The sequence below is a fragment of the Anomaloglossus baeobatrachus genome, unplaced genomic scaffold (genome assembly GCF_048569485.1).
Source record: "Anomaloglossus baeobatrachus isolate aAnoBae1 unplaced genomic scaffold, aAnoBae1.hap1 Scaffold_28, whole genome shotgun sequence".
Taxonomy (NCBI): domain Eukaryota; kingdom Metazoa; phylum Chordata; class Amphibia; order Anura; family Aromobatidae; genus Anomaloglossus; species Anomaloglossus baeobatrachus.
In genome coordinates this window covers 992,322-1,017,578 of record NW_027442278.1, presented here as the reverse complement: position 1 = coordinate 1,017,578, position 25,257 = coordinate 992,322, and the positions used below count along the sequence as shown (strand labels likewise).

The 25,257-nt window shown below is 49.5% G+C and overlaps 1 protein-coding gene across 1 annotated transcript in view; it reads right to left on the bottom strand.

Moving 5' to 3' along the window:
- Positions 1–523: 523 nt before the first annotated feature.
- The window catches only part of LOC142265967 (uncharacterized), a 204,250-nt gene continuing 179,516 nt past the window's right edge, over positions 524–25,257 (bottom strand). Inside the window, exons 2-5 of the mRNA XM_075332294.1 lie at positions 7,698–7,994; positions 6,818–7,013; positions 953–5,065; positions 524–531 (exon numbers count right to left, since the gene is read on the bottom strand). Coding sequence (XP_075188409.1) covers positions 524–531; positions 953–5,065; positions 6,818–7,013; positions 7,698–7,994 — 4,614 coding nt within the window. The remainder of the gene's footprint in view (positions 532–952; positions 5,066–6,817; positions 7,014–7,697; positions 7,995–25,257) is intronic.

Here is a 25,257-nt window from a genome sequence, read left to right as displayed (position 1 = left end):
TGTACTGTACATCAGAATTTTGTTCTGTTCTTGTAGGGATTGTGATTCTGTCCGCCTTTTGTATATTATTGTATTTTGAGAGATATGTGTATTAGACTGTGATATGTTAATACCCTTGAAGTCTTCACCTGTTTTTTGCAGCTACTAATTGTATACTTGCATTTGCATTTTAAATCACTCTGCTAATGCAGTACCCACACAATTTGTGTTAAAAGGGCGGTGCTGCATGGCAGTTTGCACTGGACCCATGGAAGCTAAGTTCTAGCGAAACGGCACGCCGTCGTCCGGCGTTGTATGGCTTGTCTCACCCTCCCCACCGCTTGTACCCTCATGTTTCCCCTGCAATAAAGACTGAGTGATATGGTGAGCATCTGGAGTGCGACTTTCTTTCTCCTTTGGATATATATATATATATATACTAGAAGGTGGCCCGATTCTAACGCATCGGGTAGTCTAGAATGTGTATGTTTGTTAGCAGATTGAATAATAATGTAATAAATTGTTTGGATGGGTTAGTTTTAATTTAGTATTCTTAAAATAGTTTATTGGTTTAAGAATGACAAATAGAACAAACAATTTTATTTTCAATAATTTATTAGATAATGAATTGGTTTCAAACTATCAATACATATATTTCATATACTATAAATGGTTACAATTTTTTTTGTATGAGAGGAAAATGAAAGGATGGGAGGGGTAAGAATATTTTATTAGGGAAGAAAGCAGGGGAACAATGAGGTAAGTGGGTACTATGGAAAGAGGTTGTGGAAACATTCCTGGTTATTTAGTTCATGTTAAATATTTTTATGATCGGTGATTAATATGAACAGTTTTAATAGATGAGTCTAATGTTTAATGATGTCCATGGCTTGTAATGAAAGAAGGTTATGAACAGTGTAAAGTTAATTAAAAATATTTTTATACACCACATTTTGTGTAAAGATCTTTTCACTCTCTTTAAGTAACTTTCCTTGTAAAGGTGTGTCAAGAACTTGTACTTTGACGTTGCATCTCATTGTCACTCTTGAAAACGCAACGTACAGTTGTCCATGGCCAAAAACTGGTTCAGGTAGATATATGCCAACACGGTGTAGAGTTTGGCCTTGTGACTTGTTTATTGTCATGGCAAATGCAGGTTTTAGGGGAAACTGACGACGGCGAAGTTTAAATGGAAGGCGAGTGTCTGAAGGACATATATCAATACGTGGAATTAACACTTCCTTTTCTTTAGCTGATCCAGTGATGACTCTTGCTTGAATAAGGTGTGAATACATTCCAGTCACAATAAGGCGCGTTCCATTACATAGTCCTTGTTTGGTATTTAGATTCCGGAGCAACATAACAATGGTTCCAATTTTAAGTTGAAGTATGTGGGATGGCATTCCTGATGGTGTTGCACTGTTTAAAAATTCAACGGGATAATGTTCACGTTCATCTTCATTATCTACATCGATTGAATCATCACTTTTGTACAACTTATATTCACCTGGCATGCGATCCATTACACGGGAATTTAGTAGAGTAACGTCTTCATTTTTGGCACAGAGAATTGCATAGGAAGAGGCTTTGTTAACATTGTTTTTGTCGTTAATATCAATGTTCAAACGTTGTCCAAAAACCTCAGTTACAATGCAGTCTTTACATAACATGTCTTCAGGTATTTCTATAATGTCTTCTCCAAGGTTATATTGATTGGTAAGTTCACCGTTACCAAGTTTCAGAAGCCATTTGCTGTAATCTGGATCAGTAGATCGCATGTTGTTAATTAGTTGGAGTTTGGTAAAGTTTTTCCAAAGTTCTGACATTTTTAAGCTGGACTCAATAATATCTGTTCTTGTTCCACTTGGTATAACTGGAAGGCATTGTCGAAAATCTCCCCCAATAACAAACACTTTTCCACCAAATGGAATTACATTTTTTTCTGCTACCTTTGTGGTCATTACTTCACGTAGAAGTCTGTCAATTAAGGTCAAAGCATATTTGGAGGCCATAGTGCATTCGTCAATTATTAAAAGACTTGCATTTTGTAAAAGTTTTCCTGCTACTGTATCTTGTTTGATTCGTGAAACGGATATTTCATTGACTGGAACTGGGATGCCAAATAGTGAATGCATAGTGCGACCTTCGTTTAATAGATTTGCTGCAATACCTGTTGTAGCAGATGTCAACACTTTTTTTCCCAACCCTCTAACGTGATGTATTAAAACATCATAAAGGTATGTTTTGCCGCTTCCTCCAGGACCGTCAATAAAGAAACATTTAGGGTTCGCATTTCCTTGGTTAAGAATGGCACTTAAAATGGTGTCATATGCAATTTGTTGTTGTTCATTTAAGGAGATTCTCAGCTCTGTTGCTAACAATAATTCTGAAGATTCATTATACTGCGGAGCTTGTGGAAGTTGTATTTCAGGGTGTGGCAAATTAAAGTCAGCATACGTTTTTCCATGTAGTAATAAAATATTTTGGACATCTTGCATGGCGTAAGCTTCACATTTGCAACAATGACCAGTTTGGTTGTGAAGATGTAAGCAGTAATCTTCAATTAGATTTTCTTTGAAAAGTGTCCAAAGTTGATCAGGGTTTGTAGGGGGGCCAAACACGCAAATGTAGGCAAACAATTCACGAAGTTGCTTAGGCATATGTAGGGTTACTGCGTCTTGTAAAGTAAGTTTCCAAACTGTATCATCAAATAGAAGTCCCAAAGCCAAAGCTGCAGCTTTAAATGTATCATGTAATACTCCATGAACGGTTTTTAAATGGTTATAACTTGTAGCTCCTCTGACATGCAGTAGTAAGAGGCGAAGGCAATATCTTTCTTGATCTTTGAGACTAACAGTATACATGCGTCCAATTATTGTGCTTACTCCACGTAGTCTTGGATTCCAAGTTTTTTTCCAAACATAATGCTCTGGAATCTCTCGATACAAATATTGCCTTGCATTTTTATCTCGTTGGTTTAGCAAAAACCATTCTAGTAATGTTGAGGTTGTGGTTAAAGTTTTGGACACATCTTCGACTTGAGCATCTTCAAAAAAATAAAGTTGTTGTTGATGTGGTAAATGAATAGCTAATCGTATAATGGCATGGGACTGTGAATGCATTGGAAAGGCAAATATTCGCCACGCAGCTTCGGGAGCACTGACATATCTTGAGTCTACAAAAGTTGAAGATTCATCATGGTTCAGAGTTTTCTGTTGGATTTCGACATTAGCTTTGTCATGGCCTTTGTAGATATACTTAAAAAGATATTTAACACTTTTGATTGAACCACAGATTTCCACGTTGATGTGACAGTTGTAGCGTTTTAGTAGGTATGGATTGTATGGAACTATCCATGAGTTATTGATATGTTTATTTTTGTGAACAATGTTCTCAATATCTTGTCGTCGGTATGATGGGTAGCCATCTAAATCTTTAACAGTGTGCTGTTTTAAGTCCTTTGGAAATTTTTTAGTACATTTTCCATTTTGCATGCATGGACTTGCTGGATTAAGAACTCCACATGGACCATGAACCATATGAGACACTACAATGTCATAGAGCTCTGGATATTGTTGTTGGTTAGGAATCTCAGCCCATACTATGTTGTCGATGTCTTCCTCAGTGTGAATCTTAGAATTGGTGTCTAAGATAAGGAGAATATGTGCATGTGGTAGACCTCTTTTTTGAAACTCGATGACATGAACCATTGCTATGACTGTTCCAAACAGGCCATTTTTGATGTCTTGTAAAAGGCTTTTTAGTTTTAGCCGAAATATGCGTGCAACTAAGTCAGGCCTATGTTCTACGTGTTGCCATGGTTCCAGATGCTCGGTGATTTCAACCCATTTGGGATTACAGGTCATGGTAACAAAAATGTCTGGTTTTCCATACTTAGTGACTATTGCCATTGCATCTTGATAACGTTGTTGCATGTTGCGGGGGCTTCCTTCAAATGACGAAGGTAGAATAACTGTTTTGCCAATAGGTATTCCCTTTTCAATTGATTTTTGTTGCAAATGTTCTTGAAGAACACAGTAGTCTTCTACTTTGAGGATTTTTTGATTTTGTCTTATGTAATTCAGGCGATTAGCTTCTATTTTAACATATGCATCTACTAAGTACTGTTGTGTTAGTTTTCCACCGTTTAAAATTGGATTAAAGTGATTGCGGACAGAGAGTTGAAAACTGTAGTATTGCAGTTGTGTTATTCTTCTAGTAGTACCTTGTTGTTGTAGGTTTTCATGCCAGCCTTGATCACCTCTTGGAAAGAAAAGCGGATATAGAAGAGCATCAAGGTTGCTGTGCAAAATGCTAATCCGCTGTGTTTTAGGAAGTAAAGGGTTGTTTTTGTCTGGGTGAAGATGAACTAATATATCCCTGTTAAAAGGAGGCTCTCCATCATCATTTTGGAAAACTACTGCGACCTCACTAATGCGTGGTTTGTTGTATCGCCGTGGATCTTGTCCACGTTCTTGTTTAATGGCCATGACAATAGAAGGCATTGAAGTTCCATATGTGATAGCCTTCTGTTCTTCTTCGGCTTCTACGTCTTTTAGCATGCGATATGCAGCTGCAAATGGATTGATTTGTTGTAAAAGTTGTGCAATTTGATGCATCATTTCAGTATTACACTTTTTGTTTTCGTGAACAGTCAGCCGTTGTTCTGTTGCTTCATTTGGATCCAAAATGTATAATTGAGCATATTTTGGAGTTTGGCCCATTTCTGGATGAAGTGTCCCTGTGCGGTGGTAAATTTGACCATGAATTTTAAAACAATACGGGCCAAATCCTGGCGGCGGTGCAATATTGGCTCCAAATGAAGCAAATGCATGTGAACTGTTGATGCTTCGGATATTGTCCATAAAATTTTTACTGTGTGGATGACTTCCTTTCATCAATTGCTCTAACAGATCTGAGTATTGAGGTATGGGCAACTGAATTTTCCCTTTTTGGCAGCATTGAGTGAACAGATTGTCTGCTGGTTTTTCATCGGTAAAATTGTGCGAGTTGCATTTGGAGCAGAGTGAATTCATCTTTCCACAGTAATGCTGAATAATTGTATTTTCATTATGTGTTCTGCTGGCTGTAAAAAGTTGAATATTGTGTTGAGTTTGGCTGAGATGGTAGATCATTCTTTTGTGATGAATTAGGCGATCATGTTGTTGTCTTTTTAGTTTGGAAGATGGGGATTCCTGTCTCCGTTGTTGGCTGTGGGCTTCTGCATCCTGAGCTTGTCTTGCAGCAGTTTGTTGTGGTGTCTCTTGTTTTCTACGTTGTGTGTGAGCTGTGGCATCTTGTGCTTGTCTGTCCACAGTTTGTTGAAGTGTCTCTTGTTTTCTACGTTGTGTGTGAGCTGTAGCATCTTGTGCTTGTCTGTCCACAGTTTGTTGAAGAGTCTCTTGTTTTCTACGTTGTGTGTGAGCTGTAGCATCTTGTGCTTGTCTGTCCACAGTTTGTTGAAGAGTCTCTTGTTTTCTACGTTGTGTGTGAGCTGTGGCATCTTGTGCTTGTCTGTCCACAGTTTGTTGAAGAGTCTCTTGTTTTCTACGTTGTGTGTGAGCTGTAGCATCCTGAGCTTGTCTGTCCACAGTTTGTTGAAGAGTCTCTTTTTTTTCTACGTTGTGTGTGAGCTGTAGCATCTTGTGCTTGTCTGTCCACAGTTTGTTGAAGAGTCTCATGTTTTCTACGTTGTGTGTGAGCTGTGGCATCTTTTGCTTGTCTGTCCACAGTTTGTTGAAGAGTCTCTTGTTTTCTACGTTGTGTGTGAGCTGTGGCATCTTGTGCTTGTCTGTCCATAGTTTGTTGAAGAGTCTCTTGTTTTCTAAGTTGTGTGTGAGCTGTGGCATCTTGTGCTTTTCTGTCCACAGTTTGTTGAAGAGTCTCTTTTTTTCGACGTTGTGTGTGAGCTTGAGCATCGTGGGCTTGTCTATCGGAAATTTGTTTAGGTGAGGCTTTGTGTCGACATAGTCTTTGAGAATTAGCTTCTCTGGCTTGTCTTTCAGTAGTTTGTTGAAGTGTCTCGATGTTGCGACGTTGTTGTCGCATTGATGCTGCTGCTATTTTTCTATCATGTTCGCTGGTGTATTTTCGCTTACGCCCCCTTGTAAGACAGAGCTCGTCAAGTATTCTTGAGTGAAGCTGTAAAAGGCAGACAGATAGACGAAATAATACAGTTAGACTGTTGAGTGAAGTAAAGGATTTTTTTGTTAGAGTACTGTGCATGAGAGAAGGTGTTGAGTTGACTTGTGAGAGCTATGTTGCACTGTGTTACTGAGCAGGTCTTTACAAATGTTGCTGAAAGTATGTTACTACATGGTTTACATTATGTGTGTGTTCCACGTGGAAAAACTGTAGGAGTGTGGGAGTGTTTATCGTTGTGTTGTGACCTTCTTTGTGGGCTACGATACAGCAAGGTATGTGATGGGTAGAAATCTGGATAGTTTTTTGCGTTGTTAGTTGCCTCCATTTGTAATGTAAGGCAGTTGATGTGACAGTACTTGTCCCGTTGCTAAGGGGGCGTTGGCTTATAGAGAATGCATTGGGGCATTAATTTATCTGCGCAGGCAGATGCAAACTGGAACCAATGGAGGCAAGACATGTTAGTGAGGTGGGATGATTTTGGTAGTTACTATGTGTATTTTGTGTGTGTCCATTCTCTTCTTCTTCTGACTTACCTCTTCATTTCTAATTTCTTGTGGTGTCTCCTGTTGTGTTGGAAGTGCGGGAGGTGATACTTCCAAGGCTTGTCTGTTGTCCTTTTTTTGAAGATTATCTTGGTGTAGCTGTTGTGTGTGAGCCGTACCCTCGTGGGTTATTGTGCAGGCAGTTTGTTTACGTGTGTCTTGTTCTGGAGGCTGTGTGCTAGCGTTGGCATCACATCGTTGTCTGTTGACCTCTTGTTCTATTTGCCTTTGTTTTTGACGTTGTAGTTGCCTTCTTTTTGCTGCAGCTGCTTTTCGTTCCTGGTCGGTGGTGTACTTGCGCTTCGGCCCCATTATAAGGCAATCAGTGTAAATCGTGCTAGACGTAATCTGAAAAAGACACGAAAATTGCAAGACATGGCAAATGCTATGGTAGACTACAGGCAAGAAGTATGTATTCAGCAGCATGTTAGTTTTTTTTTTTTATAGGATTTTGAGAAAGGTATGTAGCAGTGGTTATGAGGTAAAGTCTTGAATAATGATGGTTCATTTATTGCTTGTTGGTGTTCCGCTGTGCAGCACGCATCAGCGTGTTTGACAGCGGAAGATCATCGATCTGAATGGGCATGGAACCGGCATATACTGGTAACTATGGTAAACGATCAGGTAAGTATGCAAAGCGCAAAACTCTAGAAGTGTGGGAGTGTTTATCATTGTGTAGTGAGCTTCCTTTGGGGGCTACGATACAGCAAGGCATGAGATGGGTTGAAATCTCGTTACTTTTTAGAGGTGTTAATTGCTTCCATTTGTAATATAAGGCAGTTGATGTGACAGTACTTGTCCCATTGCTAAGAGGGCGTTGGCTTATAGAGAATGCATTGGGGCATTAATTTATCTGCGCAGGCAGATGCAAACTGGAGCCAATGGAGGCAAGACATGTTAGTGAGGGGGGATGATTTTGGTAGTTACTATGTGTATTTTGTGTGTGTCCATTCTCTTCTTCTTCTGACTTACCTCTTCATTTCTAATTTCTTGTGGTGTCTCCTGTTGTGGTGGAAGTGCGGGAGGTGATACTTCCAAGGCTTGTCTGTTGTCCTTTTTTTGAAGATTATCTTGGTGTAGCTGTTGTGTGTGAGCCGTACCCTCGTGGGTTATTGTGCAGGCAGTTTGTTTACGTGTGTCTTGTTCTGGAGGCTGTGTGCTAGCGTTGGCATCACATCGTTGTCTGTTGACCTCTTGTTCTATTTGCCTTTGTTTTTGACGTTGTAGTTGCCTTCTTTTTGCTGCAGCTGCTTTTCGTTCCTGGTCGGTGGTGTACTTGCGCTTCGGCCCCATTATAAGGCAATCAGTGTAAATCGTGCTAGACGTAATCTGAAAAAAACACGAAAATTGCAAGACATGGTAAATGATATGGTAGACTACAGGCAAGAAGTATGATTTTTGTTCAAGGTATTTAGCAGTGTGTGTGAGTTAAAGTTTTGAATAATGATGTTTCATTTTTTGCTCGATGGTCTTCGGCTGTGCAGCACGCATCAGCGTGTTTGACAGCGGGAGACCATCAATCTAAATGTGCAGGAAACTGTCGTAGACTGGTAACCATGGTACACAATGGAATAACTATGCAAATTGCTTTGCTTATTTACCCAATGTGTACCATAGTTACCAGCGTACGCCGACTCCCGCACACGTGTACCGTGAGCCGGGGTAAGCTGGTAACCATAGTACACATTGGCTAACAAACCAAAATGCTTTCGATATGAAGAAAAGGAGAGATTCCAGCAACTCCAGGAGAAAGTAGAATTTTATTTAAAAATGGATTCTTTATTGATAATAAAAATATTCCATCCAAGCAAGACAAAAAATAGTGAGACAAGACAGAGGAGTCGTTTCCTACGCGTTTCAACGTAGATAGGTTGGAATCATGGCATTCCATGATTAAGACCTATCTAGGTTGAAACGCGTAGGAAACGGCTCCTTTGTCTTGCCTCACTAAAAATCATTTTGTTTTGCTTTGATGAAATATTTTTATTATCAATAAATAATCCATTTTTAAAGAAAATTCTACTTTCTCCTGGAGTTGCTGGAATTTCTCCTTTTCTTCATGTGTTCTCACCCAGGTCCAGGGTGTTTCCGTGCACCAGAGGTAAAATTTGGGAGTGAAGAGGGGAGAGCTGAAGTTAGTTCGTTTTTGAAAATGCTTTCCATAGTTACAGGATTGTATACCATTGTTACCTGTGTAAGTCGTTAAGCTGCTAACCAGAGTGCAAATTGGCTAACTATGCAAATCGACCGTGGTGGTTTATTTTTTGCTTGTTGATCTCTTGCTGTGTAGCTGTGTGCACCCCCATGCTGCGCATTCCCCATCGTTCTCCATCCCCTATGCTGCGCACTCCCAAACGTGCTCCATCCCCCATGCTGCGAACTCCCCATCGTGCTCCATCCCCGATGCTGCGCACCCCCCATCATGCTCCATCCCCGATGCTGCACACCCCCCCATCGTGCTCCATCCCCCATGCTGCACCAGCATCAGCCTCTCTGCCCCCAGCGTCAGCTTCTCTGCCCCCAGCATCAGCCTCTCTCCTCCCAGCATCAGCCTCTCTCCTCCCAGCATCAGCCTCTCATCCTAGCATCAGCCTCTCTCCTCCCAGCATCAGCCTCTCCTCTCTGTCCCCAGCATCAGCCTCTCTCCTCCCAGCCTTCCCCAGCATCAGCCTCTCTCCTCCCAGCCTCCTTCCTCCCACCCTCCCCCAGCATCAGCCTCCCCCTCCCAGCCTCACCCAGCATCAGCCTCCCCCAGCATCAGCCTCTCTTCTCTCAACCTACCCCTCCCAGCCTTCCTCCTCCCAGCCTCCCTCAGCATCAGCCTCCCTCTCCCAGCCTCCCCAAGCATCAGCCTCCACCAGCATCAGCCTCTCTCCTTCCAGCCTCCCCCAGCATCAGCCTCCGCCAGCATCAGCCTCTCTCCTTCCAGCCTCCCCCAGCATCAGCCTCTCTACTTCCAGCCTCCCTCAGCATCAGCCTCCCCTTCCCAGCCTTCCCCAGCATCAGCTTTCCCTCCCAGCCTCCCTCAGCATCAGCCTTCCCTAGCATCAGCCTCTCTCCTCCCAGCCTCAGCCTCTCTCCTTCCAGCCTCCCCCAGCATCAGCCTCTCTCCTTCCAGCCTCCCTCAGCATCAGCCTCCCCTTCCCAGCCTTCCCCAGGATCAGCCTCTCTCCTCCCAGCCTCCCTCCTCCCAGCCTCCCTCAGCATCAGCCTCCCTCTCCCAGCCTCCCCAAGCATCAGCCTCCACCAGCATCAGCCTCTCTCCTTCCAGCCTCCCCCAGCATCAGCCTCCGCCAGCATCAGCCTCTCTCCTTCCAGCCTCCCCCAGCATCAGCCTCTCTCCTTCCAGCCTCCCTCAGCATCAGCCTCCCCTTCCCAGCCTTCCCCAGGATCAGCCTCTCTCCTCCCAGCCTCCCTCCTCCCAGCCTCCCTCAGCATCAGCCTCCCTCTCCCAGCCTCCCCAAGCATCAGCCTCCACCAGCATCAGCCTCTCTCCTTCCAGCCTCCCCCAGCATCAGCCTCCGCCAGCATCAGCCTCTCTCCTTCCAGCCTCCCCCAGCATCAGCCTCTCTCCTTCCAGCCTCCCTCAGCATCAGCCTCCCCTTCCCAGCCTTCCCCAGGATCAGCCTCTCTCCTCCCAGCCTCCTTCCTCCCAGCCTCCCCCTCCCAGCCTCCCTCAGCATCAGCCTTCCGCTCCCAGTCTCCCCCAGCATCAGCCTCCCCAAGCATCAGCCTCCACCAGCATCAGCCTCTCTCTTTCCAGCCTCCCCCAGCATCAGACTCTCTCCTTCCAGCCTCCCTCAGCATCAGCCTCCCTTTCCCAGCCTTCCCCAGGTTCAGCCTCTCTCCTCCCAGCCTCTTTCCTCCCAGCCTCCACCAGCATCAGCCTCTCTCCTTCCAGCCTCCCCCAGCATCAGCCTCCGCCAGCATCAGCCTCTCTCCTTCCAGCCTCCCCCAGCATCAGCCTCCCTCTCCCAGCCTTCCCCAGGATCAGCCTCTCTCCTCCCAGCCTCCGTCCTCCCAGCCTTCCCCAGCATCAGCTTTCCCCTCCCAGCCTCCCTCAGCATCAGCCTTCCCTAGCATCAGCCTCTCTCCTCCCAGCCTCAGCCTCTCCCCTTCCCAGCCTTCCCCAGGATCAGCCTCTCTCCTCCCAGCCTCCCTCCTCCCAGCCTCCCTCAGCATCAGCCTCCCTCTCCCAGCCTCCCCAAGCATCAGCCTCCACCAGCATCAGCCTCTCTCCTTCCAGCCTCCCCCAGCATCAGCCTCCGCCAGCATCAGCCTCTCTCCTTCCAGCCTCCCCCAGCATCAGCCTCTCTCCTTCCAGCCTCCCTCAGCATCAGCCTCCCCTTCCCAGCCTTCCCCAGGATCAGCCTCTCTCCTCCCAGCCTCCTTCCTCCCAGCCTCCCCCTCCCAGCCTCCCTCAGCATCAGCCTTCCGCTCCCAGTCTCCCCAAGCATCAGCCTCCCCAAGCATCAGCCTCCACCAGCATCAGCCTCTCTCTTTCCAGCCTCCCCCAGCATCAGACTCTCTCCTTCCAGCCTCCCTCAGCATCAGCCTCCCTTTCCCAGCCTTCCCCAGGTTCAGCCTCTCTCCTCCCAGCCTCCTTCCTCCCAGCCTCCCCAAGCATCAGCCTCCACCAGCATCAGCCTCTCTCCTTCCAGCCTCCCCCAGCATCAGCTTCCGCCAGCATCAGCCTCTCTCCTTCCAGCCTCCCCCAGCATCAGCCTCCCTCTCCCAGCCTTCCCCAGGATCAGCCTCTCTCCTCCCAGCCGCCGTCCTCCCAGCCTTCCCCAGCATCAGCTTTCCCCTCCCAGCCTCCCTCAGCATCAGCCTTCCCTAGCATCAGCCTCTCTCCTCCCAGCCTCAGCCTCTCTCCTTCCAGCCTCCCCCAGCATCAGCCTCTCTCCTTCCAGCCTCCCTCAGCATCAGCCTCCCCTTCCCAGCCTTCCCCAGGATCAGCCTCTCTCCTCCCAGCCTCTCTCCTCCCAGCCTCCCTCAGCATCAGCCTCCCTCTCCCAGCCTCCCCAAGCATCAGCCTCCACCAGCATCAGCCTCTCTCCTTCCAGCCTCCCCCAGCATCAGCCTCCGCCAGCATCAGCCTCTCTCCTTCCAGCCTCCCCCAGCATCAGCCTCTCTCCTTCCAGCCTCCCTCAGCATCAGCCTCCCCTTCCCAGCCTTCCCCAGGATCAGCCTCTCTCCTCCCAGCCTCTCTCCTCCCAGCCTCCCTCAGCATCAGCCTCCCTCTCCCAGCCTCCCCAAGCATCAGCCTCCACCAGCATCAGCCTCTCTCCTTCCAGCCTCCCCCAGCATCAGCCTCTGCCAGCATCAGCCTCTCTCCTTCCAGCCTCCCCCAGCATCAGCCTCTCTCCTTCCAGCCTCCCTCAGCATCAGCCTCCCCTTCCCAGCCTTCCCCAGGATCAGCCTCTCTCCTCCCAGCCTCCCTCCTCCCAGCCTCCCTCAGCATCAGCCTCCCTCTCCCTGCCTCCCCAAGCATCAGCCTCCACCAGCATCAGCCTCTCTCCTTCCAGCCTCCCCCAGCATCAGCCTCCGCCAGCATCAGCCTCTCTCCTTCCAGCCTCCCCCAGCATCAGCCTCTCTCCTTCCAGCCTCCCTCAGCATCAGCCTCCCCTTCCCAGCCTTCCCCAGGATCAGCCTCTCTCCTCCCAGCCTCCTTCCTCCCAGCCTCCCCCTCCCAGCCTCCCTCAGCATCAGCCTTCCGCTCCCAGTCTCCCCCAGCATCAGCCTCCCCAAGCATCAGCCTCCACCAGCATCAGCCTCTCTCTTTCCAGCCTCCCCCAGCATCAGACTCTCTCCTTCCAGCCTCCCTCAGCATCAGCCTCCCCTTCCCAGCCTTCCCCAGGCTCAGCCTCTCTCCTCCCAGCCTCCTTCCTCCCAGCCTCCCCATCCCAGCCTCCTTCAGCATCAGCCTTCCCCTCTTCCCCATGATCAGCCTCTCTGCTCCCAGCCTCCTCCAGCACGCTGTGCTCCTCTGCCGACACTCACACACCCGATCGCATCCACTCACACACACCCGATCGCATCCACTCACACACACGATCGCATCCACTCACACACACCCGATCGCATCCACTCACACACACCCGATCGCATCCACTCACACACACCCGATCGCATCCACTCACACACACCCGATCGCATCCACTCACACACACAGACACTGACGATGTCGCACTTACGCGCTCATACTCACAACACCCGGAGATATCACATGCCTCTGGCCATGTGATCCTCCGTCAGGTCCTGGAAGGTCACAACAGGCTGAGAAGCAAGCGATATCCCAGGATGTTGTGAGTATGTGAATGCGATGTGAATGCGATGTGAATGTGATGTGAGGTGTGTGTGAGGTGTGTGTGAGAGTGAGTGTGATCTGATGTGTGTGTATGTTTGTGTGTGTGCGTGTGGATCTTCCGCCGCAGCAGGCAGCAGGACCTTGATGCGCTTGTAACCATGTGAGCATGGTTACCAACGTATCCACACCACTCCCGTGCGAGCGGGGGCCGGGGGAAGGGGGGGGGAGGGAGTACAGTACTCACCTCCGTGACAGCGCTTGTAACCATGCGAGCATGGTTACCAACGTATCCACACCACTCCCGTGTGAGCGGGGGCCGGGGGAAGGGGGGGGGGAGGGAGTACAGTACTCACCTCCGTGACAGCGCTTGTAACCATGCGAGCATGGTAAGCAACGTATCCACACCACTCCCGTGCGAGCGGGGGCCGGGGGGGGGGAGGGAGGGAGTACAGTACTCACCTCCGTGACAGCCGTGTCAGTTCGGGAAATGCGCGGGGGAGGGAGGGGGCGGAGCCAGAGCTAGCGTGCATTGCGTGAGGGGGGCGGGGCGTGGCGTGGCCGAATTGCCAATGCCTGCAGGGTGCCGGGGCGAGAGGCCAATCTGTGGGGGGGGGCGGAGCCTGGGCGAGCGGCTGGCCAATCCGTGTGGGGGCGCAGCCTGGGCAAGCGGCCAATCCGTGTGGGGGGGCGGGGCCATGGCGAGCCCAGCGGCCAATCAGCTTTGTGTCACCGTAAGGACACAATTTCGGAGCATGACAGACAGACAGATAGACAGACAGACAGACAGACAGACAGACAGAATAAGGCAATTACATATATAGATATTGTCACGGCTGGGCGGTCGGGCAGACCCAGGAGGTGGATCCACTGGACCGAACTCGAAGATGGTGGTAGGGAGTCCGGCAGCTGAAGCACTGATGGGCAGCAGAACAGTCCGTGCAAGTGAAGACAGCGGAGGAGTCCCTGGGACCACGGAGTCACAGATGGTAGTCCTGGTGACGTAGCTCAGGTTCGGAAGCCGAGATGATATCAGGCGGGGTCCGGAACCTCAGGAGCGAGATGACGTGTCACCGCAGGGATCCGAGATGGTACGGACTGTCAGATGGCAGACGGACAGGGTGCGGGGTTCAGGATACGGCTGACTGGATGGCGAGGCAGGTACGGCTCTACAAAGAGAGATAGGTGAGTACAGGCACATAAACACCAGGAGACCTGACTCCTAGCTCAGGGAACACGAAGATCAGGCCCCGCCCCCTTGGACAATAACCCCTTTTATACCCAGTACCTGTTCAACCTCATTTCCTGTTAGTGGACGCTGGCCCTTTAAGAAAGGGTCAGTGACCGCGCGCGCGCCCTAACGCGCATGCGCGCCGCCCGGGTGCCAGAAGCCAGGGAAGGAGGCTGAGAGGAGGACGCAGGAGAGCCGGCCAGGTCCTGGGAAGCCGTCGGGCGCCGGGATCGGGGACCAGGGGGCCTGGGACGGACGGAATCCGGGGGCTGAGGAGCGGGCAGCGTGGCAGGTGAGCCGGGGAGCGGGGGTGAGGACCCGGGGAGCGTGACAGTACCCCCCCCCCCCACGCCCCCCACCCCGCAACCGGGACATGAAGGCACGGACCAGAGGAGTGCCCACGTTCTCCCTGGGCTCCCAAGACCTATCCTCAGGACCATACCCTTCCCAGTCCACCAGGAAGAACTGCCGACCTCGTACGGTCTTCATGGCCACGATATCCCTTACCGCATAGATGTCGTCATCGGCAATAGGTGGAGGGGCCGGACCGGCAGCATCGGAGAAGGGACCAAGGATAACCGGCTTGAGCAGGGAGACGTGGAATGAGTTGGGTATCCTCATCGTGGCCGGGAGCTGTAGTTTGTAGGAAACCTCATTGATCTTGTTGAGGACTTTAAACGGCCCAATGTAGCGAGGACCCAGCTTGTATGATGGTATCTTCAGGCGGACGTACTGGGAAGCAAGCCAGACGAGGTCTCCAGGAGAGAAACACGGAGGGTCCAGACGTCTCTTGTCGGCGTGTCTTTTCATCCGCAGGGAAGCACGCCCAAGGGACGATTTGACAGAGTCCCAAATGTTTGCAAAGTCACGGGCTACTGTATCTGCAGCAGGGACATCCGAAGAGGAGGATACAGGCAATGGGATGGAAGGCTGAAGCCCGTAAACAACATGGAAGGGAGAGCTGGAGGACGACTCACTGAAGTGGTGGTTGTGGGAGAATTCAGCCCAAGGTAGAAGGGCGGACCAGTCGTCATGATGGGCATTGACGTAGTGACGTAAGAAAGAGGTCAAGATTTGATTGACCCTCTCTACCTGGCCATTAGACTGAGGATGGTATGCAGATGAAAAGTCCAGAGTCACTCCCAGATGGTTACAGAGAGCCCTCCAGAAGCGGGAAGTGAACTGAGTTCCTCTGTCTGATACGATGTGTAATGGAAAGCCATGCAAGCGGAAGATGTGTTGTATATAGGCGTCCGCGAGTTCCTGAGCAGAGGGCAGTCCAGCCATAGGGACGAAATGGGCCATTTTAGAGAACCGATCCACCACGACCCATATGACTGTGTGTCCGGATGACAACGGCAAGTCCGTAATAAAGTCCATAGCTATGTGTTGCCACGGAACTGAGGGTATCGGTAGAGGCAGAAGACGGCCATAGGGCAGGTGTTTGGGCGTCTTGTTCCTGGCACAAGAGGAGCAGGCAGAGACAAAGGCGGCGACGTCAGTGCGAAGGGATGGCCACCAGTAATGGCGTACAATCGCACCCCATGTTCTCTTCTGGCCTGCATGGCCGGCTGTTTTTGAGGCATGACCCCAGTGTAACACTTTTAGCCTGTCGGTCTCCGAGACATAGGTCTTCCCAGGTGGTATTTGGGCCAGAGTAACGGGAGCCACCGGAACAATCTTGCTAGGAGGGATGATAGGTTGGGTAGTCTCTTCCTCCTGCTCCATGGGCATGAGGGACCTAGACAAGGCATCGGCGCGTACATTCTTGTCCGCGGGTCGGAAGTGGAGCTGGAAGTCAAACCTGGCAAAGAATAAGGACCACCTGGCTTGCCGTGGGTTCAGTCGCTGAGCGGACCGCAGGTATTCCAGGTTCTTGTGGTCCGTGTAGATGGTCACGGGGTACACTGCTCCTTCCAGGAGGTAGCGCCACTCCTCCAGAGCTAGTTTGACCGCCAATAATTCTCGGTCACCGATGGTGTAATTCCGTTCAGGTGCTGAGAAGCTCTTAGAAAAGAAACCGCAAGTCACCATCTTCCCGGAGGAGGATTTTTGCATGAGCACTGCTCCGGCTCCTGAGGAGGAGGCATCCACCTCCAAGGTGAACTGGCGGTTTAACTCCGGTCGGTGGAGTACAGGAGAGGAGGCGAAAGCTCGCTTCAAAGAGCAAAACGCGGCGTCGGCCGCAGGTGACCAGTCCTTTGGTTTAGCCTCCTTTTTGGTCAAAGCGGAGAGAGGAGCAGTCAGGGCGGAGAAGTGCGGGATAAACTGGCGGTAGTAGTTGGCGAATCCCAGGAACCGTTGGATTGCCTTCAGTCCAGAAGGAGGAGGCCAGTTGAGTATGGAGGAGACCTTCTTTGGATCCATCTGCAACCCAGTACCCGAGATGATGCATCCCAGGAAAGGAAGAGAAGACTGCTCAAAGACGCACTTCTCATATTTGGCGTAGAGACGATTCTCTCTCAGTCTTTGTAGAACCAGCTTTACGTTCTCTCTGTGGGTCTGGAGGTCCGGAGAGAAGACAAGGATGTCATCCAGATACACTACTACACAGAGGTAGAGGAGGTCCCGGAAAATGTCGTTCACCAGTTCTTGGAATACGGCAGGAGCGTTACACAGACCGAAGGGCATCACGCAGTATTCGTAGTGCCCGTCGCGAGTATTAAATGCGGTCTTCCATTCGTCCCCAGAGCGGATACGAACTAGGTTGTAGGCACCCCGAAGATCCAGTTTGGTGAACACACGGGCTCCTCTGAGCCGGTCGAACAATTCGGGGATGAGCGGTAGGGGGTACTTGTTTTTTATGGTGATCTGATTCAAGCCCCGGTAGTCAATGCATGGGCGAAGGTCACCCTCTTTCTTCTTAACGAAGAAGAAGCCTGCTCCCGCAGGAGAGGAGGATCTCCGGATGAATCCCTTTGCCAGGCTTTCCGTGATGTATGTGGACATGGCCCTGGTTTCAGCTGGAGACAACGGATATATCCGTCCTCGAGGTGGTGTTGTTCCTGGGAGCAGGTCGATGGCGCAATCGTAGGGACGGTGTGGCGGAAGTACCTCAGACTCCTTCTTGTCAAAAACGTCCGCGAAGGACCAATAGGCCGAGGGCAGTTCCGGTAGGTTCTCTGGAGCCGGGGGACGTCGGATTGGTTGTAGGGACTTTAGACATCTCTCATGACAGGCAGAGCCCCAACGAGTGATTTCGCCAGTACCCCAGCTGACCGATGGTTCATGTGTCCGCAACCAAGGAAGTCCCAGCAGGATTTGATGGGACATGTGTGGAAGGACGTAGAGAGCGATGTTCTCGGTGTGCAGAGCACCTATACGCAATTCCACCGGCTTGGTGATCCAGGAGATGGTATCAGAGAGGGGTCTCCCATCCACCGAGGCAATCACTAGGGGCTTATCGAGTGGAGTAACAGGCAGCTGGTACTTGTCCACCGTGGCCTGCTGGATAAAATTGCCTGCTGCTCCGGAGTCGAGGTATGCCTCAGCCGTGAAGCGCGTCTCTCCTGTTGACACTTGTACCGTCCACATAACTGGGTCTGAGAGAGTCCCAGCACCTAGGGTGGCCTCTCCTACCAACCCTAGGCTTTGGAGTTTCCCGGCCTTTCTGGACAGGAGCGTAAGAGATGAGTGCCCTCTCCGCAGTAAAAGCAGAGGCCTTTGGCGAGCCGCTCTGCTCTACGTTGGTCAGACTGTCGTACTCGGTCAACCTGCATGGGCTCGTGGACAGGAATCCCAGCCGTTGATGAGTGAGGCACAGAGGACTTCTGTGGAGGAGGGGAGTGCCGTACTGCACGTCTCTCACGATACAGCTCTTTGGAGCGTTCCTGGAAACGAATGTCCACTCGAGTGGCTAGGGCAATCAGGGCATCTAGGGTGGAGGGCACGTCACGACCCGCCAACTCATCCTTGATGCGACTCGAGAGTCCTTCCCAGAAGGCGGCTGTCAGGGCCTCATTATTCCACCCGAGTTCAGAAGCCAAAGTACGGAAACGGATGGCATATTGGCCCACCGTCAGTGTTCCTTGACGTAGGCGGAGGAGGGATGAAGCAGACGCAGAGGCGCGTCCCGGCTCGTCGAAGGTGCTGCGAAAGGCCTGCAGGAACTCTTGAAGGTTCTTGGTCATGGGGTCCTCCTTCTCCCACAAGGGGTTCATCCACGCCAGCGCCTCGCCCTCCAGATGAGACATTATAAAGGCGACCTTGGCTTGGTCAGAGGCGAACAGATGTGGCAGCTGCGTGAAATGAAGGGAACACTGGTTTATGAAGCCCCTGCAGGTCTTGGGATCTCCAGCATAACGAGGTGGTGACGCCAAACGGAGACGGGAAGCATCTGAAGAGGCTGCCACTGGTGCGGGAGCCATGGCTTGCCTAGCTGGGGACCTGGGTGCCGCAGGCGTCATTGATGCTTGTAACGTGTACAGGCGGGTGTCCACGGAGGTCATAAATTGCAACATGCGGGTCTGGACTTCATGCTGACGTTGGAGTTCCTCTTGCAAGGCCGCTAGTGCTGCAGCGGGATCCATGGCCTGATCTTACTGTCACGGCTGGGCGGTCGGGCAGACCCAGGAGGTGGATCCACTGGACCGAACTCGAAGATGGTGGTAGGGAGTCCGGCAGCTGAAGCACTGATGGGCAGCAGAACAGTCCGTGCAAGTGAAGACAGCGGAGGAGTCCCTGGGACCACGGAGTCACAGATGGTAGTTCTGGTGACGTAGCTCAGGTTCGGAAGCCGAGATGATATCAGGCGGGGTCCGGAACCTCAGGAGCGAGATGACGTGTCACCGCAGGGATCCGAGATGGTACGGACTGTCAGATGGCAGACGGACAGGGTGCGGGGTTCAGGATACGGCTGACTGGATGGCGAGGCAGGTACGGCTCTACAAAGAGAGATAGGTGAGTACAGGCACATAAACACCAGGAGACCTGACTCCTAGCTCAGGGAACACGAAGATCAGGCCCCGCCCCCTTGGACAATAACCCCTTTTATACCCAGTACCTGTTCAACCTCATTTCCTGTTAGTGGACGCTGGCCCTTTAAGAAAGGGTCAGTGACCGCGCGCGCGCCCTAACGCGCATGCGCGCCGCCCGGGTGCCAGAAGCCAGGGAAGGAGGCTGAGAGGAGGACGCAGGAGAGCCGGCCAGGTCCTGGGAAGCCGTCGGGCGCCGGGATCGGGGACCAGGGGGCCTGGGACGGACGGAATCCGGGGGCTGAGGAGCGGGCAGCGTGGCAGGTGAGCCGGGGAGCGGGGGTGAGGACCCGGGGAGCGTGACAGATATATAACGATTGAGAGGATTTGGCATTTACGTTTGATGTTTTGAACCTGAGTTACCTGAGTGGTCTTATAATGGCTGTTAGTACATAGATCTGCATTTAGTCCTGTTTCTATAGTGATGAGATATAATATTTACTACAAAATTTTACTATCATTTTCTCACTATTATATGTGAGATTCAAGTGTTGAGTCCTTGGGTATGGTCCCATTAATTTATTGGCCTCCCTTCCAACACTCTTGCACCCCTCCAATTTATCCTAAACTCTGCGGCCCGCTTAATCCACCTCTCCCCTCGCTACTCCCCAGCCTCGCCACTCTGCCAATCCCTTCACTGGCTTCCCATCGCCCAACGACTTCAGTTCAAAACATTAACCATGACATACAAAGCCATGCACAACCGGTCTCCTCCCTACTTCTGTGACCTAGTCTCCCGGTACCTACCTGCACGCAACCTCAGATCCTTACAAGATCTCCTTCTCTGCTCCTCTCTTATCTCCTCTTCCCACAATCGCGTACAAGATTTCTCCCGTGCATCCCCCATACTCTGGAACGCTCTACCTCAGCACATCAGACTCTCCACTACCGTGGAAAGCTTCAAGAGGAACCTCAAGACGTACCTCTTCCAACAAGCCTACAACCTACAATAGCCCTCAGTCCAGTACACCACTGCGCAACCAGCTCTGTCCTCACCTATTGTACCATCACCCATTCCCTGTAGACTGTGAGCCCTCGCGGGCAGGGTCCTCTCTCCTCCTATACCAGTCTGTCTTGTACTGTTAATGATTGTTGTACAAATACCCTCTCTCACTTGTAAAGCACCATGGAATAAATGGCGCTATAATAATAAATAATAATAATAATAATTAATGATGCGGATACCAGCATTTGTGAACATGCAGGTCCATACCGATGAATTTTGAATGCACAAGCACACTTTATTAGTCAGCCCACAGGTCCAATGAAGGTCTGCACTGACGCAATTCCGGAACTATATATATATATATATATATATAGATATATATATAGATTGTGAGATACCGAGGGGAGAAGTACTAGAGAACAGGTATGTTTCCCATCGGTTCATTTCATATGTCTCCATGTACTGACTGTGGAGCAGTCAGCCCATGCAAATGGGCTGGGAAAAGCTCGGAAAGTTATATCTGGCTCAGCAATAAGTTAGTCACTGAAGCCTGTTTATTTCAGTGTAATTTTGGTTTCGGTTTTTCCTGGACTAATCAGTAGGAATGGCAGTGGGACTGGTTGCTCCCTTCTCCACATTCAATCCAGGTTTTGATTCCTCACTGGATCAGCTGAAATAATCAGGAGGCATTCAGAACAAGGAGACTGCTGAGGAGAGCAGTACAGGCTCATGGCTGCTGGTGCTGAGACTCCATACCTCCGCTTGCTGTGCTGAGGAACCGACACAGTAAGAGAATACTGTTTTGTTTGTTACATAGGTTTATTTTGTAGTTACCATTCTGTTGTTAGTTAGTGGCCAGACGGCCTTAAACATTTATTTTCCTGTTTTTGCATGTGTAACACTGAGAGATAAGTGTACACAATAAAACATTGCAGTGGCCGTATCTGTATGGAACCTGCCAGTCTGCCGCTGTCATCTATGAATCCATAGCCACTTTCTTGGACCAAAGCAAAGATCCCAGCTGAGCTATATCCCCTGTCTCACAAATGGTGGAGAATGCGGGCATTAGTGGCTATTGGACTGTAACTACAGATAAACCATTCTATGGGCATTGGCTCTTGTTAATGTCCTGGCTGAAAGCTCCTGTGCTGCTGAAGAGCCAAGAGACCAGCAATATGGAGGAGCTGCTGAATCAGTTGGTGCAGGCCAAAATTAACCAACAACAGACCAATACTTACCTCCAGAAGGCGCTGGAGTAGCAGCACCAAATGCAACAAGAGCAGTTAAATGCAATAAAAAAGTCCTTGGTTCGGCAGCCGCGAGACGCGGAGGACTGTGCACAAGGCTCTGCCAGTGCGCAGAAAGCCGTACAAAAGACTTTACTTAAAATGACTACTGATGATGATGTGGAAGCATGTCTGGCAGTGTTTGAACGTATTGCAGAACGTGAGCGCCTACCGGTGGACAAATGGGCTGAAGTGGTCGCTCCATTCCTGATCGGAGATCCGCAAAAAGCATATTATGATCTAAGTGGAGCTGATGCTATGGACTATATTAAACTAAAAGGTGAAATCCTGGCAAGGCTGGGAGTAAACACATATGTACGGGCACAGAGGGTACATCTATGGACTTTTGTGGCACATCACCCAGCTCGTTCACAAATGCATGACCTCATCCATCTGGTGAATAAATGGCTGCAACCAGAAACTTTGGCGCCCACACAGATGGTGGAACGTGTTGTCCTAGACAAGTACCTGCGATCCTTACCGGCTAAGATCCAAAGGTGGGTCGGACAGGGTGACCCAACTAGCGCTGACCAGTTGGTGAAAATGGTCGAGCGTTACAGCACTTCTGAAAGCCTACTCCAGGGGATGCTTTCGCTTTGCTGGGGTTCTAGGAAATCGCCTGAAAGTCCTGCTAAAACTACTCCTTTTCAAAAGAAGAGAATGTTGCAACTAGGGGTAGCAGGTCCACAAAGGACTATGTTAGCGGTGTAATTTCTCAGCAACTCAACAGGCCCAGACTGAGGTCCCCAACTGGGAAACAAGGGCCTATTCAGTGTTGGTGATGTCGTGGGCTCAGCCACGTAGCTGCTAACTGCCCATTAACTACAGAGCCGATGGACTGTAACACTACAAGGTGTCTGTCATTATATGTTTAGTCTGTGCTGTGGAGATCCTCACGGGAAATGAAAAACATGTGTGTTGCATTGAGGTCAACGGCTATAGTGTGAATGCCATCTTAGACTCTGACAGTCAAGTAACCTTGGTACATGCTAGCTTGGTGGACCCTGGAGCAATAACAGATTCAACTGTGGGCATTAGTTCCATACATGGCGAGGCTAAAAAACTACCCCACAGCCTGGGTAACTCTTGCCACACTCTTGGGGGCCAAAAGACATCAGGCGGTGATCGTAAAGACTATGTTGCATAGTGTAATCCTGGGGAGAGACTTTCCCTTATTCTGGGACTTGTGCAACATTAAAAATTGCGTGAACACCCCGGTTGAAGAAAAACTGGTGAACGATACCCTGGGGCTTGCCCCTGAGCCACTGGAGCAAGATGATGGGGGACCCAGCACAGGGGTAGCTCCAGAATCTGTACACTCTCCTCTGGCTGTGTTTGCAGGCGAGGCGGACACGCTAGAGGATGGTATAGAGATGCCAGGTCTTGAGGTGGCCCGTGATAATTTCGGGACCGCTCAACACCAAGATCCTACTTTAACAAGGGCATGGGAAAATGTGAAGGTCTCTGAGGGAAACCCAGGGAAACCCAGGGGCTCAAAATGAGTTTCCACATGTGGCAGTGCAACAGGGCATGCTGTACCACATTGAAAAGATGCAAGGAGTGGTGGTGGAACAGCTAGTGGTACCAAAATCTTTTCGTCAGGTGGTTTTAGACCTGGCACATAAACATCCTTGGGGGGGCCACCTGGCTGGAGAAAAGACAAAATACCGTATTCTGCAACGTTTCTTTTGGCTGGGTCAGGTGGGAGATGTAACTCAGTACTGTCAGTCCTGTCCTACATGCCAGTTGACTGCACCTATGACACATTTTAGAAGCCCCTTTGTACCCTTGCCAATAATAGAGGTGCCCTTTGAGAGGATAGAGGGGAGCCAGCACGATCTGAAATTGGCATGCATCATATAAAAAGTGAAAATTCACAGATTTATTCCAACTGTACTACAATAAAAAAATGAGATTTTTAGCAAATAATTGATCAATTTTTTGAGCCACCCCTGCCAACGTCACGGCAAATCTCAATAGGGGGGTCCTACTCTACATTCTGTATTTCATGTGCCATGCGGCCTCCTAGATAAAGTTAAAAGCAGAACCATAATAGAGCACACATACCTGTAACCTGTATATAACCGCTTCTATGTTGCAAAAAAGGCACTTGTGGATAGAGACCAGCCCAGGTCCCAGCATGTGGAGCAAGCTCTACACCATACCAGGACTATATCAGAACTGATCCTCCCAGTGCCAAACAGCAACCATTGATAAAGGCGGACCAGATCCAAGATGGTGCTTAATTAGCATTGCCTGTGGAAAGGGGTGAGGTAACTGAATCTGAACAGCTACCAACAGGAGGAATACATAGCAAACCAAAATCAGGCGTGCATGGCATGGTGGTGACCGGCCACCAGAATTTGTAGCATAACTACGACCAAACAGAGAGAGAGGGGAGCCAGCACGATCTGAAATTGGCATGCATCATATAAAAAGTGAAAATTCACAGATTTATTCCAACTGTACTACAATAAAAAAATGAGATTTTTAGCAAATAATTGATCAATTTTTTGAGCCACCCCTGCCAACGTCACGGCAAATCTCAATAGGGGGGTCCTACTCTACATTCTGTATTTCATGTGCCATGCGGCCTCCTAGATAAAGTTAAAAGCAGAACCATAATAGAGCACACATACCTGTAACCTGTATATAACCGCTTCTATGTTGCAAAAAAGGCACTTGTGGATAGAGACCAGCCCAGGTCCCAGCATGTGGAGCAAGCTCTACACCATACCAGGACTATATCAGAACTGATCCTCCCAGTGCCAAACAGCAACCATTGATAAAGGCGGACCAGATCCAAGATGGTGCTTAATTAGCATTGCCTGTGGAAAGGGGTGAGGTAACTGAATCTGAACAGCTACCAACAGGAGGAATACATAGCAAACCAAAATCAGGCGTGCATGGCATGGTGGTGACCGGCCACCAGAATTTGTAGCATAACTACGACCAAACAGAGAGAGAGGGGAGCCAGCACGATCTGAAATTGGCATGCATCATATAAAAAGTGAAAATTCACAGATTTATTCCAACTGTACTACAATAAAAAAAATGAGATTTTTAGCAAATAATTGATCAATTTTTTGAGCCACCCCTGCCAACGTCACGGCAAATCTCAATAGGGGGGTCCTACTCTACATTCTGTATTTCATGTGCCATGCGGCCTCCTAGATAAAGTTAAAAGCAGAACCATAATAGAGCACACATACCTGTAACCTGTATATAACCGCTTCTATGTTGCAAAAAAGGCACTTGTGGATAGAGACCAGCCCAGGTCCCAGCATGTGGAGCAAGCTCTACACCATACCAGGACTATATCAGAACTGATCCTCCCAGTGCCAAACAGCAACCATTGATAAAGGCGGACCAGATCCAAGATGGTGCTTAATTAGCATTGCCTGTGGAAAGGGGTGAGGTAACTGAATCTGAACAGCTACCAACAGGAGGAATACATAGCAAACCAAAATCAGGCGTGCATGGCATGGTGGTGACCGGCCACCAGAATTTGTAGCATAACTACGACCAAACAGAGAGAGAGGGGAGCCAGCACGATCTGAAATTGGCATGCATCATATAAAAAGTGAAAATTCACAGATTTATTCCAACTGTACTACAATAAAAAAAATGAGATTTTTAGCAAATAATTGATCAATTTTTTGAGCCACCCCTGCCAACGTCACGGCAAATCTCAATAGGGGGGTCCTACTCTACATTCTGTATTTCATGTGCCATGCGGCCTCCTAGATAAAGTTAAAAGCAGAACCATAATAGAGCACACATACCTGTAACCTGTATATAACCGCTTCTATGTTGCAAAAAAGGCACTTGTGGATAGAGACCAGCCCA